The 16,751-nt window shown below is 41.2% G+C and overlaps 1 protein-coding gene across 1 annotated transcript in view; it reads right to left on the bottom strand.

The window, feature by feature from the left end:
- PRKDC (protein kinase, DNA-activated, catalytic subunit) overlaps positions 1-16,751 on the bottom strand; it is a 550,241-nt gene that overhangs the window by 356,748 nt on the left and 176,742 nt on the right. The window contains exons 28-30 of the mRNA XM_007949066.1: positions 14,028-14,122; positions 12,576-12,675; positions 10,604-10,737 (exon numbers count right to left, since the gene is read on the bottom strand). Coding sequence (XP_007947257.1) covers positions 10,604-10,737; positions 12,576-12,675; positions 14,028-14,122 — 329 coding nt within the window. The remainder of the gene's footprint in view (positions 1-10,603; positions 10,738-12,575; positions 12,676-14,027; positions 14,123-16,751) is intronic.

Genomic DNA, 16,751 nt, shown 5'->3' with positions numbered 1-16,751 from the left:
GTATTGATTTGGGTGAAGAGAAGGGCAATGTACCAAATGTGAGTAACCAATATGGCAGCACTGAGGATGAGAAAGACATAGAGAGGTACATGGGAGGTACAGACAACAAACATGAACCCTTTCATACATACAGTACAGCGTTGTCAGTGAAGGCAAACATGGGTATACGGATGGATAGATGGGTGGACAGGCTAAATGATTAAGTATATCTATGAAATGGGGAGTGTATCCAAGAACATATATAGGGTTGGCAGACAATGGTCCTGTAAGTTCATGTGAATGATCAGAATTCCCAGGCGTATAGTAGAGCTGACAAAGGGCAAGGTTGTGGTCACTGCTTGGTCACAGCCAGCTACCCACAGGAACCGAGTAGTTGAACCTGCGGGCTTGGGACCATAGTTGCAGGGGACATCAAGCTCAATTGGCATAACATACCATACAAAACGTTGTTCCCCCTCCTACTTTGGCAAGGAGCAACTTGGATCTTTTAAATTTGCAAGCTGCCATCTAGATGCAACAATGGGTCTCTCCTCATCCAGAGCCAAGAAGAATGAAGAAAACCAAAATTCATGGAAACAATTAGTCCTGGTGACTGGTACACCATGCAATCTGCAGCCTATACAACTATGACACCAGAAGAACTAGATGGTGCCCGGCTACCACTGTTCGCTCACAGTTGTAGGCAGCACAACAGGATCCCAATACACAGAAAAGTGTCTCTTTTTCCCAGGATGTCCATAAATACATTGGAAGCAGGCCACACCTCTAGGGAAACCCCTTTCAATGGATTGCCTGCTCAAAACATATACATCCGATCTCATCATGGGAATAACCCACATGAAAACTGCTTAAACCACTCCCAAATTCTGGTCCAGCCAAGTAGACACACAACTCCAACTATCACAGTCCACCCCTTGTCAACTTGACAGTTGCACACATCTTCTTAACCATATATACAGTCTAAATAAAGACAGTTATAAAGTCATATTTGTGCCTAACATGATAAACGAACACGCAAACAACCAAAATACATCAACCCCATTTACATTTCATAGGAAACAAAAATATTTCATGGACACGTACAATGAAGAAATTTAACAATCACAGTCCTTGTTTCTGCAACTGGTCACATGGTCATAGCTGATATTAAAGACTACCTTCTTCAACCACACATTGGATATTTCCCTTGCCTTCAGCAAGAACCTCAGCTGTTCGCTCGTGGTTCTTTCCCTGCTGGGGTGACCAAAACCTTCATTCCTCAAGGGTCTGGGCCATCAGTAGTCATACAAGAATTGGGTTGCTGTAATTTTCCATTGACTTTAATCACAGGATATGGAGACGTACTAAATACTAAGAGACCCTAAAGAATCTCCTGTATTCCAGACATATTCTTCTTTACCTCCATTATGTAATGTCAATCCAATTTCTTCCTGGTAATCAAGATCTATTATCCCACACAGTACAGTAATACCCTTCTTTGTCTGTTGATCCAGAGGCATGAGGAAGCCAAATTGGCTGAGTGCCATTCTTAATTTTCCATTCAATGCAATCAACATTGTGCCTCCAGGTGGAAGTGTTCTTCCTTTTGGGACTAAGATCTCCAGACCCACAGAGCACAGAGTAGCAGGGACAGTAAGCAAAAATTTTTTGAGTGGGTCACTAGGGGTAATAGTGAATGGTAACACTCCCATTTTTACCCCTTAGTTCCTGGACCCGTGAATCCTGGCTATTGGAAACAGCACCATATACTGGACACTGGTTTAGAGCATAAACAGCCTCCTGAGAACATTGTCCCAACTCTTCAAGGTATCGCCACCTAGCTGGCGCCATAGTTGTGTTTCTAGTAGATCATTCATTCGTTCTATCAAGCCAGCTGCTTCAAGATGAAAGGAAACATAGTGAGACCAGTAAATTCTGTGAGCACAGGCCCACTCCTGCACTACATTTCCTGTGAAGTGAATCCCTTGATCCAAAGTAATGCTGTGTGGAATACCATGATGGTGGATAAGGCATTCTGTAAGGCTATGGATGGTAGTTTGGTAGAAGCATTATGTGCAGGGAAGGCAAATCCATATCCAGAATAAGTATCTATTCCAGTAAGAACAAAACGCTGTCCTTTCCATGATGGAAGTGGTCCAACATAATCAACTTGCCACCAGGTTGCTGGCTGATCACCACAAGGAATGGTTCATATCACAGACTCAGTGTTGGTCTCTGATGCTGGCAGATTGGGCACTCAGCAGTGGCAACAGAAGAATCAGCCATGGTAAGGGGAAGCCCATGTTGCTGAGCCCATGCATAACCTCCATCCCTCCCACCATGGCCATTCTGTTCATGAGCCCATTGGGCAATGACAAGAGTAGCTGGGGGAAAAGGATGGCTGGTTTCCACAGAATGTGTCATCCTATCCGCTTGATTGTTAAAGTCCTCCATGGCCGAAGTTTTGGTGGGCATTCATATGCAACTCAAATATCTTCACTCCTTTGGCCCAGTCAGAGAGACCTATCCACATACCTATTCCCCATAACTCCTTGTCACCAATTTACCAGTCATGCTCCTTCCAAGTCCCAGATCATCCAGTCAAACCACTGGCTACATCCATGAATCCATATACAATCTAACATTTGGCCATAATTTGTTCCATGCAAAGTGAAGAGCCAGAAGCACAGCTCAAAGTTCTGCCCATTGGGAGGATTTCCCTTCACCACTCTCCTTCAGTGAATTTCTAGAAAGGGGCTGCAGTGCCACTGCTGTCCACTTTCAAGTGATGCCTGCATATCATACAGAACCATATGTGTATCAGATATGAGTTTTCTCTTCCTAAGTCAATTAATCATAAGGAACTCTCCATGAGGCCATAGGTGCAGATTGGGAGAGGGAAGGTACTGTGATTGGAGTGGAGATCATAGGCATTTGGGCCACTTCTTCATGAAACTTACTTGTGCCTTCAGGTCCTGCTTGAGCCTGATCTCTGATATACCATTTCCATTTAAAGATGGAGTACTGCTCTGCATGTCCAACTTTATGACTCTGTGGGTCAGACAACACTCATTTCATGATGGGCAGATCAGGCCTCATGGTGACTTGGTAGTCCATGTTTAGTCTTTACTAAAGCCCAGTAATAAGCCGAAAGCTGTTTCTTGAAAGGAGAGTACTTATCTCCAGAGAATAACAGGGATTTATTCCAAAATCCCATGGGTCTACATTGTGATTCACCAATAGGAACCTGCCAAAGACTCCAAACAGCAACTCTATCTGCTACAGACACTTCAAGGACCACTGGATCAGCTGGATCATATGGGCCACGTGGCAGAGTAGCTTGGACGGCACCCTGAACCTGTTACAGAGCCTTCTGTTGTTCTGGGCCCACTCAAAATTAGCAGCTTTCCAAGTAACTTGAGAAATAGGACAAAGCAACACACCCAAATGAGGGATGTTGCCTCCAAAATCCAAAGAGGCCCACCAGACGTTGTGCCCCCTTTTTAGCTGAAGGAAAAGCCAAATAGAGTAACTTGTCCTTCACTTTAATATGAATATCTCGACATGACCCACACCACTGGTCCCCTAGAAATTTCACTGAAGTGGAAGGTTCCTGAATTTCTGTCGGGTTAATGTCTCACCCTCTAGCATTCTGGTGTCTCACCAACAAGTCTAGAGTGATCAATACTTCTTCCTTAATAGATCCAATCAGCATAAAATCATCAATATAATGAACCAGTGTGCTGTGTTGTGGAAGAGAAAGGTGATCAAGGTCCCTATGAACTAAATTACGACATAGTGCTGGGGAGTTTATATATCCCTGGAGAAGCACTGTGCAAGTATATTGATGGACTTTCCAACTAAAGGCGAACTATTTCTGATGGTCCTTTGAAATTGATAGGGAGAAAAAGGCATTGGCCAGATCAATAGCTGCATACCAAGTACCAGGGAATGTACTAATTTGATCAAGCAATGAAATCATATCAGGAATAGCAGCTGCAACTAGAGTCACCACTTGAACGACTGGAGTCTACTGTCACTCACCAAGATCTATCTGTTTTTTGCACAGGCCAAAAAGGCAAATTACATGTGGATGTGATGGGAATCTCCACCCCTGTACCCTTCAAGTCCTTGATGGTGGCAGTAATATCTGCAACCCCTCCAAGGATGTGGCATTAGTTTTGCTTTTTTTTTTTTTTTCTAGGTAGAGACAGTTCTAATGGCTTCCACTTGGCTTTTTCTACCATAATAGCCCTTACTCCACATGTCAGGGAACCAATGAGGGAATTTTGCTAATTGCTCCGTATATCTCTTCCAATCTTGTATTCTGGAACAGGGGAAATCACCACAGGATGGGTTTGGGGACCCACTGGAGCCACTGTGAGACACACTAAGCTAAGACTCCATTAATAACTTGACCACCAAATGTCCTCACTCTGACTGGTAGGCCACAATGACATTTTGAGTCTCCTGGAATTAGTTTCAGTTCAGAGCTATTGTCCATTAATTCCCAAAAAGTCTGATTATTTTTTTCCCTAATGAATAGTCACTCTTGTAAAAGGCCTCAGATCCCTTTGGGGAAGGCTAGGAGAAAGACTGACATTATAAATTTTTGGCAATGTAGTGAGGTCCTTCCTAAAGGGGACCTGGTCTCCCCTTCATTCAAGGGGTTGTGGGTCTATAAACTGACTCTAGTCTGGAAATTGACTGAAAGGCTGTGACTCTGTATCCTGGCAATTCTAGACTGCTGTTCATGTGACTTACAATTATTCTGTCTATACAGATCAAGTAAATATTTAGTGAGTTTGCTATGTATTTCACTCTTAAGAACACCATGCCTAAGTAGCCAATGCCATAATTTCACAGGAATAAGAGTATTTTTATTACTGTTTTGACTCTACTGTCCATTAGTGTAACCACGCCCACCTTGTCTTTGTCAATTAACTTCTGCCACTTGCCCCATCACAGTTAAGTGTCTTAGTTCAATTCGGGCAGTTCCCAGTGTCAAATCCAGCTTAAATAAAATAGCCATCATAGCAGTCTTCAAGGATGGTGGGGCTCCCTTCACAAGTTTGTTCCTCACCATGATGGTGAAGGGAGTGTCCTCTGGACTCTCTGTTTCTGGCTCTAGGGGCCAAATCTGATAACTCCATTGTAACATGCCAATTTCCCTAGGCATCTGGATACCTTCTTCTACATTATACCAACGCAGTTCTGGTACGTCAACTTGACTTAAGGCAGGCCGCCACATAATCCATGCTTCAGTAAGCCAACCAAATAAACAATCAGATGCTTTCCTAACCTCTTGAACTGAAACCATGAATGAAGAGTCGGTGGGCCTAAATCAACAAACTCAGACTGATCCAATGTTACATTCCCTGCACCATTATCCCACACGCTCCGTAGCCATTCCTATGCATACTCTCCAGGTTTCTTTCTATACATATTAGCAAAATCAAGTAGGTCTTTTCAGGTATAGAGTACCACCTCCTCAGTCACACTTTGTATTTAACCTTTTGGGGCTCGCTTGGACCTAACATTAGTTATAGGTCTGTTGCTGTTGTCGTTAGGTGCCGTCAAGTAACTTCTGATTCATATCAACCCCATGCTCAGTAGAATGAAACACCGCCTGATCCCACGCCAGCTCCATGATCCTTGCTATACTTGAGCCTGTTGTCGCAGCCACCATGTCAATCCAACTCATCGAAGGCCTTCCCCTTTTTCGTCGACCCTCCACCTTACCAAGCATGACATCCTTCTCTAGGGAATGGTCCCCTCTGACAACATGACTGAAGTAAGTGAGACAAAGTCTGGCTATCCTCGCTTCCAAGGAGCATCTCGGCCGCACTTCCTCCAGGACCGATCTGTTAGTTCTCTTGGCAGTCCATGATACCTTCCGAATTCTTCGGCAGCACCACAACTCAAAAGCTTTCTCTTCTTCAGTCTTCCTTATTCATTGTCCAGCTCTCACATGCACACAAGTATATTGTAAATATCATGGCCTGTGTCAGGTGCAACTTAGGCCTCAAGGAGACATCCTTGTTCCTCAGCACTTGAAAGAGTTCCTTTGCATCTGACCTGCCCAGTGCTACACATCATCTAATGTCGTGACTGCTGTTTCCAATGGCATCAATTGTAGAACCAAGCAATGTAAATTCTTTGACAACCTCAACCTTTTCTCCGTTTATCATGATGCTGCTTATTGGTCCAGTTGTGAGGATTTTTGTCTTCTTTATACTGAGATGTAATCCACACTGCAGACTGTGTACCTCAATCTTCATCAGTAAGTGTCTCAAGTCATCCTCACTTTCAGCAAGTAAACTTGTATCATCCGCGTATCTCAGATTGTTAATGATTCTTCCTCCAATCCTGACACCACATTTTTCTTCATATAGTCCAGCTTCTCAGATTATTTGCTCAGCATATAGATTGAGTAAGTATGGGTAAAAGATATAACCCTGACACAATCTCTTCCTGATTTTAAACCATGCAGTGTCCCCATTTGAACGACAGCCTCCTGGTCAAGGTACAGTTCCTCATGAATACAATCAAGTGTTCAGGAATTCCCATTCTTCTCAATGTTATCCATAATTTGTCATGATCCTCATAATCAAATGCCTTTGCATAGTCAATAAAGCACAAGTAAACATATTTCTGATATTCTTTGCCTTGAGCCAAGATCCATCTGACAGCAGCTATGATATCCCTTGTTCTACATCCTCTTCTGAATCCAGCTTACACCTCTGAAAATTCTCTATCAATATACTGCTGCAAGTTTTTGAATTATTTTCAGTAAGATCTTCCTTGTGTGCGATATTAATGATACTGTTCGATAATTTTCACATTCTGTGGGGTCACCTTTCTTAGGAATGGGCACAAATATGGATCTCTTCCAGGCAGCTGGCCAGGTAGCTGTCTTCCAAATCTCTTGGCATAACTGAGGGAGTGCATCCAGTGTGACATTTGTTTGTTGAAATATCTCAATGGGTATTCCGTCAATTCTCAGAGGCTTGTTCTTCGCCAATTCCTTCATTGCAGCTTCGACTTCCTCCTGCAATACCATTGGTTTTAGATCATGTGCCACATCCTGAAATGGATAAAGATCAACCAGTTCTTTTTGCTACAGTGACTCTGTATTTTTTCCATCTTCTTTTGATATTCCCTGCATCATTCAATATTTTGCCCTTAGAATCTTTCAATATTGCAACTCGAGGGTTAAATTTTTTCCTTAATCCTTTCAGCTTGAGAAATGCCAAGCATGTTCTTCCCTTTTGGTTTTCTAACTCCAGGGCTTTGAACATTTCATTATAGTAATTGGCTTTGTCTTCTCGAGCTGCTCTTTGAAATCTTCGGTTCAATTCTTTTATGCTGTCATCTCTTCCATTTGCTTTAGCTACTCTCCGCTCAAAGGCAAGTTTCAGAGTGTCTTCTGTCATCCGTTTTGGTCTTCTCTTCTTTTGTTGTCTTTTTAGTGACCTCTTGCTTTCTTCATGGATGATGCTCTTGATGTCATCCCACAATTCTTCTGGTTTCCAGTCATTGGTATTCAATGCATCAAATCTATTCTTTAGATGGTCTCTAAATTCAGGAGGGATATATTCAAGATCATATTTTGGCTCTCATGGACTTGTTTTAATTGTTATAGGTGTAGCAGCAACAACAGGTGGTTGAAGAAGTTCCTGAGAACATTCTACAATGTCTTCCATGGCATCTACCTCAGTCAATGACCCAGCAGGAACAACTAGGTTAATCCCATCAAACTGAGATGGGAAGGATGATGGTCTTACAGTAATCCCTTCAGGTGGGAGGGATTCAGCAGAATGTACAGGATCCATATCCTCATCTTCCTGAATGCCTGCCCATATGTCCGCATTCCAGGTTTTAGCATCCCATTTTTTTTCCCAATCAATGCCCTCACTTTAACTTCAGAAATCATTCTGGGTTGGCAATTCAACTGGTGTTGTAATTCAGCCACCCTACAATAAGACTTTGGTTTGGTTTTTGGCAGTGTCAGCTCTGTTACTAGAAGAAACAAGGCTTTCTTTCAGAGCACAACTGGAAACACTGAGGTTTTTCATGTGGCCCATGAACTAATCTCGCTCTTTCACCACTTTGTTTAGTGTAAGGAGGACCAACCAACTACCTTATACCTCTCATGCTGACAAAACTGCAGAGAAGTATCAATACGCAATCACCCAGAACTTCACTTCTCGAAAATACCTGATCTATAAGCAATACTATTTTGCATATTAATGTTGCCACCTCAAACCACAGATTAACAGGGCCCTCTTTAATAATGGAGGCAGAGTCACCAGTACTTTTATGATTAATGAAATTGGAGAATCAAAACAGAATCGATGAGAACCAGTTTAGGAAGCCCATCCTTATGATTTTCTCTGTCTAGAACCACTCTCAGTACCAAATGTGTAAGGCTGGGTTCTCTAGAGAAACAAAAACAGTAAAACTTCTTTATATATAGAGAGAGGGAAATTTATCTTAGGAAAATGTCTCACATACTTATAGAAGCTGGCAAGTCCCAAGTTCTTGGATCAAACATCAAACTGGAAGCTTTTCCCGACTCAAGAAGCTGCAAGGACCAATGAGCTGAGAGTTCGCCGGTAGTATACTCACTGTTGACTCCAATTAATTATGAATCCAAGACCTCCAGGCCAAATGGTGGATTGTTTGCTCACGGACAGTTGTAGACAGCACAATAGGATCCCAAACCACAGAAAAGTGTCTCTTTTCCCAGGACGTCCATACATACATTAGAAGGAGGCCACACCCCTAGGGAAACTCCCTTTCAACGGATTAGCTGCTCAAAACATATACATTTGATCCCATCATGTGAATAACCCACATCACAACTGCTTAAACCACACAGAATTGTGGTCCAGCCAAGTTGACACAGAGGTCCAACTATCACAAGTGTCTCACAAGACAGGCCTGATGATCTTCTTTTGAAAGGTCACAGCATTGAAAACCCTATTGAACACAGTTCTACTCTGCACATATGGAGTCACCATGAATTAGAACTGAATTAACAGCAATTGACAAAACAAATCTTTATGAGTAGATTATCAGTTCTGTCTTCCAAGGCACCTATGGGTGGTTTCAAAGTGTCAACTTTATGGCCCGTAGTCAAACAATTAATCATTTGTGCCACCAAGAGACTCTTACACTTGTATGGTATATATAACACATAGCATGTATTAGTATATACATACCCACTGCCATTGAGTCAATTCCAACTCACAGCAACCCCACTGGGTTTCCAAGACTCTGATTACCTCATCTTCCTACTGCAGAGCAGCTGGTGGGTCTGAGCCACCAACCTGATTAGTAGGCAAATGCCTTACCTCCCATGCCACCATAGTATACTACTAATATTATTGTTGTTGTTATGTGCCGTCTAGTTGACTCAACTCATAGCGACCCCTCCTTTTGTTTCTAAGGCAGTATCACTAAGTAAATAGATTGCCCAACCTTCTTTCCACCGTGTATTCTATAATATAACAAAATCTGGAATCCTTCAAAGTTTTAGAATGATAAGAACCAAACTCACTGCCACTGAGTCGATTTCGACTCATAGCCACCCCTCCTTGGGTTTCTGAAGCAGTATCACTATGGAAGTAGATTGCCCAATCTTCCTTCCAAGGAGTGGCTGATAGGTTTGAACTGCCAGCCTCCTGGTGAGCAGTCAGATGCCTTAGGCACTACACCACCAGAGCTCCCTTAGAAGGATTAGTGAAGTAATTTTTTTCCTCTTGTTCTAAAAGGTAGGGTTCTATCTCATTCTCTAAAGAGAAATGGCCCATTATCATGTTTTTTTTTTTAAGGCACTGATGCTAAAGACCTTATAACCCTGCTCATTTAGACCATCTGGAATATCATATATCACATCTAAGGGTGGCACCTATGGAGCACCAAGGGGCAGCAGAAGCCACTTCAGTCCGCGAGCAGAATGTACTCGTGTCTAAGAAATGATATTTGGATTTGAGTTTAATGGAGAAAATAGAGCAATGCAGTAATTCCTGAGAAAACTAGTAATTATTTCAGCCAATAAGTACAGTTTAAAGGTTTAGAGCAATATTTATTGAACAGGTTTCTTTTAATATCATAATGATCTCAGATGACTCAGATTTAAAATCTAGCAATTTCTTAGTAAGTACATGCTGAAATAGCATAACTGATATTTCATTAATTCATTTCATTAATTTAATATTCTAAATCTTAGTTAAGTACTGTATAAATTGCAATGATCACCCAAGTCATCTTGCCTTCTTTTAAATGAGTCAGAAAAGGAAAAATGTAGAAGGTGGTAAAGAAAAAACTGTACTTAGAAATTCTGTATTTATTTCTTCGTAGTATTTGACTGACATCAAAATAGTATTATTCTTTTCTTCCATAAATCTTTGGAGCAATGTACAGCCATAATTTATCATGTGCCATAAAAATGATCAGTAATTATTGCTAAACATAGTTATATTTTGTATTTATTAAAACCAAATTATTCACTATATTCATTTATATAATGAAATAACCAACTTTTAAATAAGTCGGTATCTCTACAGTACGGGTAAAATTGAAAACCATCATTTCATAGACACAAGAATCACCATACCTGGTAATAAAGGAACAAATTTATAAAAAAGCTCTATTGATTTGTGCCGACACTCCATCTGGGGCCTTCCACAGTGGGTTAAAAGCCACCGGACCAGATCTAGCAAGCACAGTGAAGATGCAGGAGGGAATCCTCTGTGAAGAGATAATATAATGTAACTAATACACTCCCAACATTAATCATTCAGCTTACCAAAGAAATCTAGAAATCATAAACTTAATAACAAACTGGTTATGTGTAGACATTTCATGAAAAGTCATCCAATTTATTTTTAATATAGTATCATTAGAATACAATAAAAGTGTCACAGTTTAAACAGGTCTTAAATGTTGCTTGTCTTCATTTTTTTATTTCATTTCTCATCAAAATATTTAAAAGTATTTCTTAAAAGAATATCACTAAGTGTTTTCATGTTTCCCTTACAATGTATCTAAAAACAAAATGAGGTTTAAGATCTAAACCAGTGGTCCTCAAAGTATGGTCTCTGAACCAGCTGCATTAGTATCACCCATAAGCTTGTTAGAAATCCATGTTTTCAGGCCCTACCCCAGACCTAGGAATTCTGGTAGTGTAGTGCCTAAGGCACTTGACTGCTAACCAGAAGGCTGGCAGTTCAAACCCACCAGCCACTCCTCGGAAGGAAGATTGGGCAATCTACTTCTGAACTGATACAGCCTCACAGCCTCAGAAACCCAAGGAGGGGGCGCTATGAGTCGGGTTCAACTCGATGGCACATAGCACGTATCTCACACACACACACACACACACACACACACACACCCCAGACCTACTGAAGCAGAGATATCAAGGGTGGGCCCAGCATCTGTGCTGTAACTAGACATGCAGGTGACTCTGGTGCAGACTCAAATTTGAGAACAAAGCATATAAAAAGATGTCATAACTTAATAATAGAATCAATTTTAAAATAAAAGACACTTTTCTCATGAAAATGTCAAATTCAGTATATATAAAACAGTGCTTCTCCCAGGAGAGCCTACCACACAGACACCAGAATTACCCAGTCCCCTCCAAAGACTAGCAAGGTTGACACATAGCATTGCTATGACAAGAACCTGTGGGGTAGAGATGAGGGGGAGGTCAAGAACCCTGCTCAATACCCAGGAACTGTACTCAGAGCAGCTTCTGAAAGTCCTTCTAAAAGTCCATGTCTGCCAAACCCTTACTATTCTGACATATCTGCACCTCGACATTTTAGGTCATATTTGGCAAAATTTATTGCACAGCAGTTTATACATGTTCTAGTCAAGTAATTCCACATCAATTTCACTGCAATCAAATTGATTCCAACTCATAGCGACCCTCTTTGGGTTTCCAAAGAAGTAAATCTTTACAGAAGCAGATTGACTTGCTCTTCCTTCCATGGAATGGCTGGTGGGTTTAAACCACCGGACTTCTGTTTAGTAGTCAAATGCCTTGACACTACACCACCAGAGCTCCTTTATTCACAACCAGTGTAGGTAAAATAAAATGTCTCAGTTACAAAACTTATTGTCAAATTTATCTACTATCCTTACCAGCATCATATTTATACCCTAAACTAAGCATTTCAAACATAAAGCTTTTTAGCTTCTTTGGAAAACAGACTCTTCATACTTCCACACGTTCCTTGTTTACGAAATTAATTCTTTATCTAGCCACATATCCTCTCAAATTGTCCTTTATTAGCTGGGAATTCATTCTATGTTTAAATAAATAAGTAAAATGTAAAAGAGTTACCAGGGGCTAGAGGGAGGAGAAAAGAGAGAATCATTGTTTAGAAAGCATTGATTATCTATTTATGGTGATGAAGAATTTGGCAAAGGATGCCAGTGATGCTTGCACAATATGAATGATGAAATTGTACACATAAAAAACACTGAACTGGCAAACACTGTACCATACATACTTTTTACAACAATAAATAAAAATCAACTTTTCCTAAAAAAAAAGAAAAACAAATAATATCACCTACCGTGGCAAACGCCGTCTTTTTGCCTTGTTTAAAGAAACATGCTTCTTCTCAATGATGTGCCGTAGGTGATCAACGGCATCACAACACTGTTGGATTGTGCCTGTTCTCAAGGGTAAAATATATTTTGAAAAAAGATAGATCACTAATTAGTATTAAAAATTAAGTATCAGTATTGTTCTACTTTGCAATAAAATGGTAATTTTACTAAAGATTTAATATTTTTTTTCTTCCACAAAACAAAATTTAAATAAATGATTTACACTGCATATCCAAAAACAAAACCCATCCCTAACAAGACTTCCCACCAGCCACTCCTCAGAAGGAAGATGGGGCAATCTACTTCTGTAACGATCCTGCCTGGGAAACCCAAGGGGGAGTCGCTACAAGTCAGGTCCGACTTGACGGCACGAAACAACCACAACAAAACAAGACTGCAGGACAGTAAGATGGAAAGCAAAACGTGCATGTGAACACACACAGTAATACCATGCCTGACCACAATCTATACTGCCTATACCCTTTACTGGCCAGATACAGCCAGTATACCATGAATCTGAGATGGAAGAGGTCTTTCAGGTATTACATAACCCATGTGCCCAGCTAGAGCCTGTGTACCTCAATTTAAGGCTATGACTGAAGAGTGTAAGCTCCTTGGTCTCCCTTTCTTCTAAGATGGGTTAAGCTACAGTTTAATCATATAGGCACTTTAGGAGGGGAAAAAGAATGGGAATCATAAAATAGTCTTCTGAAGCCAAGGGCTCTTGGAATGGAGAAGCCTAACACAACTTACTCTGTCCCCAGCACCAAATAAAGGATTTCTTCTGTGTTTGTAAATTATGGCAGTGATTTCAGAAAAAGTGAAGTCTCCCTTGTGGAGTAAATTCACCAATGTAGCATGCCAACATAACCAAAGTAATTTTGAGCTACTTGATGGCAAGTACCAAGTTTTAAGCACTTTTGTTCAGAGTAGACCATGAACCTAATTGATGACACATCCCAGCCCATCTTTTAAAATGTAAGCAGAAACCAAAATGTGGACAAGCAGACAAGCAGCTTGCCTTTTCCCTCTCCTGCCCCAACTTGTGACTGTGACATGTAGAGCCTAAATGGGCAAGCTCTATGAGTACTTCCTGCTCAAATAAAATTGTACATGCCCTGGCCAGGGTCTCCAGCCATCAAGGGTCAAACCTTAATGTCACCAAGGCTCTGTGGTGAGTGTCTCTTGAGAAAGAGATCATGGAATAATCTTTTACAAACCACATACAACTGCTAGAGGGTCATATTTGCTCTTCACATGTATCACCCCAAATAAAAGATGAGAAAAAAGAAGAAAATGACACCTTATGAGAGAATCACTGAAGCTTAACTTAAGCCTTGAACAGTAAAATCTTTAGAGATTCCTAAGGCAAGCAGAACCACCAGGACAAAAACAGAAGCCCCGATAAAACATACCCAAGGATTTGTCATCTGTATGTGCTAAGGCCAGACTTTCCATATAGACAACCAAGGCTTCAAACACAAACTGTTCTACTAGGGACTCTTCTTCCCTATAAAATAAAGAATATTAATTCTCACCTTAGGAAACAATAGAGCAGAAATGCATAAGAAAATAAAATGTTATTTAAAAATACATGCATTAGCTCAGGGGGCAGGAGTACATGGGAGGGAAGGACATAGGGAAGAGGTGGTGATGGGGAGGAAGTGGGAGGAGAGCTGTTGCACTGTGGGAGATTACAGTTAATGTCATGAGACAAAGTATATGTGAACTGCTATATGGAAGATAAATTTGCTCTGTAAAGTTTCACCCAAATCACAATAAATTAAAAAAAAATACATACATTAAATTTATAAGAGAAAATGGCTTGAATGTTTTAAACATGAAACAATCGAAAACATTTTTCAAAGAAGAAAACCTGCTCAGGGAGCAGGCCATAGAGGCAGCTTCCCTTTGTGTACGAGCACCCCTCCTCTACCATGAGCTGTGCAACTATTCATAGCACATAACCTCAGAAGTAATCTTCTGACAACATCTGTACAAACTCAATAAAATGTATGTTGTTGTTAGGTGCTGTCAAGCCCGACTCAGAGAGACCCCCTTTTGGTTTCCAAGGTGGAAAACTTTACGGAGGTAGATTCCTTCCACAGAGTGGCTGGTGAGTTTGAACCACCAACCTTCTGGTTAGTCGTCAAATAACTCAGGCACTACACCATCAGAGCTCCTTTTTTGGGAAAAAATAAAAAATAAAAAAAATTTACCTGTAGTCAAAAATAAGATCTGATACCTTATTTATACTTTATTATAAAAATAAAGGAATTTTAAGGTAACTGTGGGGAGGAGATGGGAGGGGAGCTGTTGCACTGTGGTAAACTGTGATCAGTGTCATGAGACAAAGTGTATATGAACTGCTGTATGGAAAGTGAATTTGCTCTGTAAATCTTCACCCAAATCACAATAAAATAAAAATAATAATAATAATAAAGGAATTTTAATCACTTTCAACTGACCAAAAAACAAGTCAGCACAAGTAGTGAACTCCAAGCCATTTGCAAGCATCCTAGTGCATATGAACACCAGTTGCCCTGCTTACACAAAGCCCCATGTCAGCTCTTGGGTGGTCAGGGTTCCTTAGTATGCAGCTAAGCACAGAGGCCAGATCTTTCACTGGAAATATGTTCTTTAATAACATAGAACAGTAAACACTCAGCCAGAAAACAACAGGCACAGGTAATACATTGCTAGGCATCAGAGTTGGAAAGTCTTGCTATGTCTCTGCCTCACGGTGGTGCAGGATTGGCTCATTACGCACCACTAGGAAGGGATTGCCATGAGACAGAGAGCATGGAGCAGACACTGGAGGGAGGGCAAGGATGAGAAAAGACTGCAAACTGGTGTTTGATTTGGCAGGAATATTACCCTAAATTTAAAAAATTTGAACCCCAGGAAGCAAACCCTCTCATCGTTCCACATGCCACATCTCCCCACAGTCTCACAAACAAACCTGAAACTGAGACTAAGGAATCTTACAAATAAATAAAGCAGCAAATGCACAGACTTACAAATAAAGAAAGAAACATACACACAGATGTGGAGGCAAGATGAAAAACACAGGCCAGTAAGCAAACCAGAAAGGCAGAAGAAAGGCTCATTTGGAGGAGTAACTTGTGCTAAGTCTGCACATGGCAGCTGGAGTTGAATTGCAGAGTTCTTGGAGACCAGGCTAAGCACAACAGTTTCCATCCAGGAAACGAGTGTATAAATAAAGAAATGATGTGAGAAGATGGTACTCTGAAAGTGTACTTTCCACAGAAAAGGTGTGAAGAACAATTCAAGGGCATACAGGAAGGAAAGATTCTAACTTTTGTTTGTATTATTCAAAAGTCATGATCTCAACAAATTTATTTCTCAGGAACCTTTTTTCTCAAAAATCCACCTGAAACGTGGTTAAACAAATGAAATCATATCTAAGAAAGGAGAGCACAGTGGAAAAGAAAGAAAGGCATAAACCCAGGAACAGAGCAGAAAGAGTACCCAAGAGGAGAGCACGGGAGACTGGGGTAGCTCCTGGGCACCAGGTAGGTGAGTAGAGTGACCTAAAGAAGAGACATGCTGGCAGTACCTCCAAGACCCAAAATGGTGTGAGCTCTTCCACCTGGACAGAACGGCAGGTGAGCCCAGCTCAGATTCTTATATGAACTTGGCTTATGACCATATGCTTGAAGTTCTTCTCCTCCTATCCACACACGCTTGAATATAGCAACAACATTCACTGACCCACTATAGATTTTGCTTTGCCCTAGTCTTGGAAGGATGTGTGTGTCACTTGATTGTGGCTCTATATTAAGGCCGGGGACTGAGGTAAGTGGGCCAGAGGCTTGGAGGTTGCTTTTCACTTGGGTGTGGCTCTATATTAAGCCTGGGGCCTGAGGAAGGTAGACCCAGGGCTTGGAGGCTGCTTTTCGCTTGGGTGTGGCTCTATATTAAGGCTGAGGCCTGAGTTAGGTGGGCCGGGGCTTGGTGGCTGGTCTTCTCCTGTGGGCAGCTCTATTTTAAGGCTGTTGCCTAAGGTAGGCAGGTGTAGAAGGCTTTGTTGTTGTTGTTATGTGCCGTCGAGTCGGCCCCGACTCATAGCGACCCCTCCTTGGGTTTCCGAGGCAGTATCACTACGGAAGTAGGAT

This window comes from Orycteropus afer, unplaced genomic scaffold, assembly GCF_000298275.1.
Source record: "Orycteropus afer afer isolate SDZICR_OR568_19922 unplaced genomic scaffold, OryAfe1.0 scaffold00236, whole genome shotgun sequence".
In the NCBI taxonomy this organism is placed as follows: domain Eukaryota; kingdom Metazoa; phylum Chordata; class Mammalia; order Tubulidentata; family Orycteropodidae; genus Orycteropus; species Orycteropus afer.
This window is presented reverse-complemented; position numbering and strand designations above follow the sequence as displayed.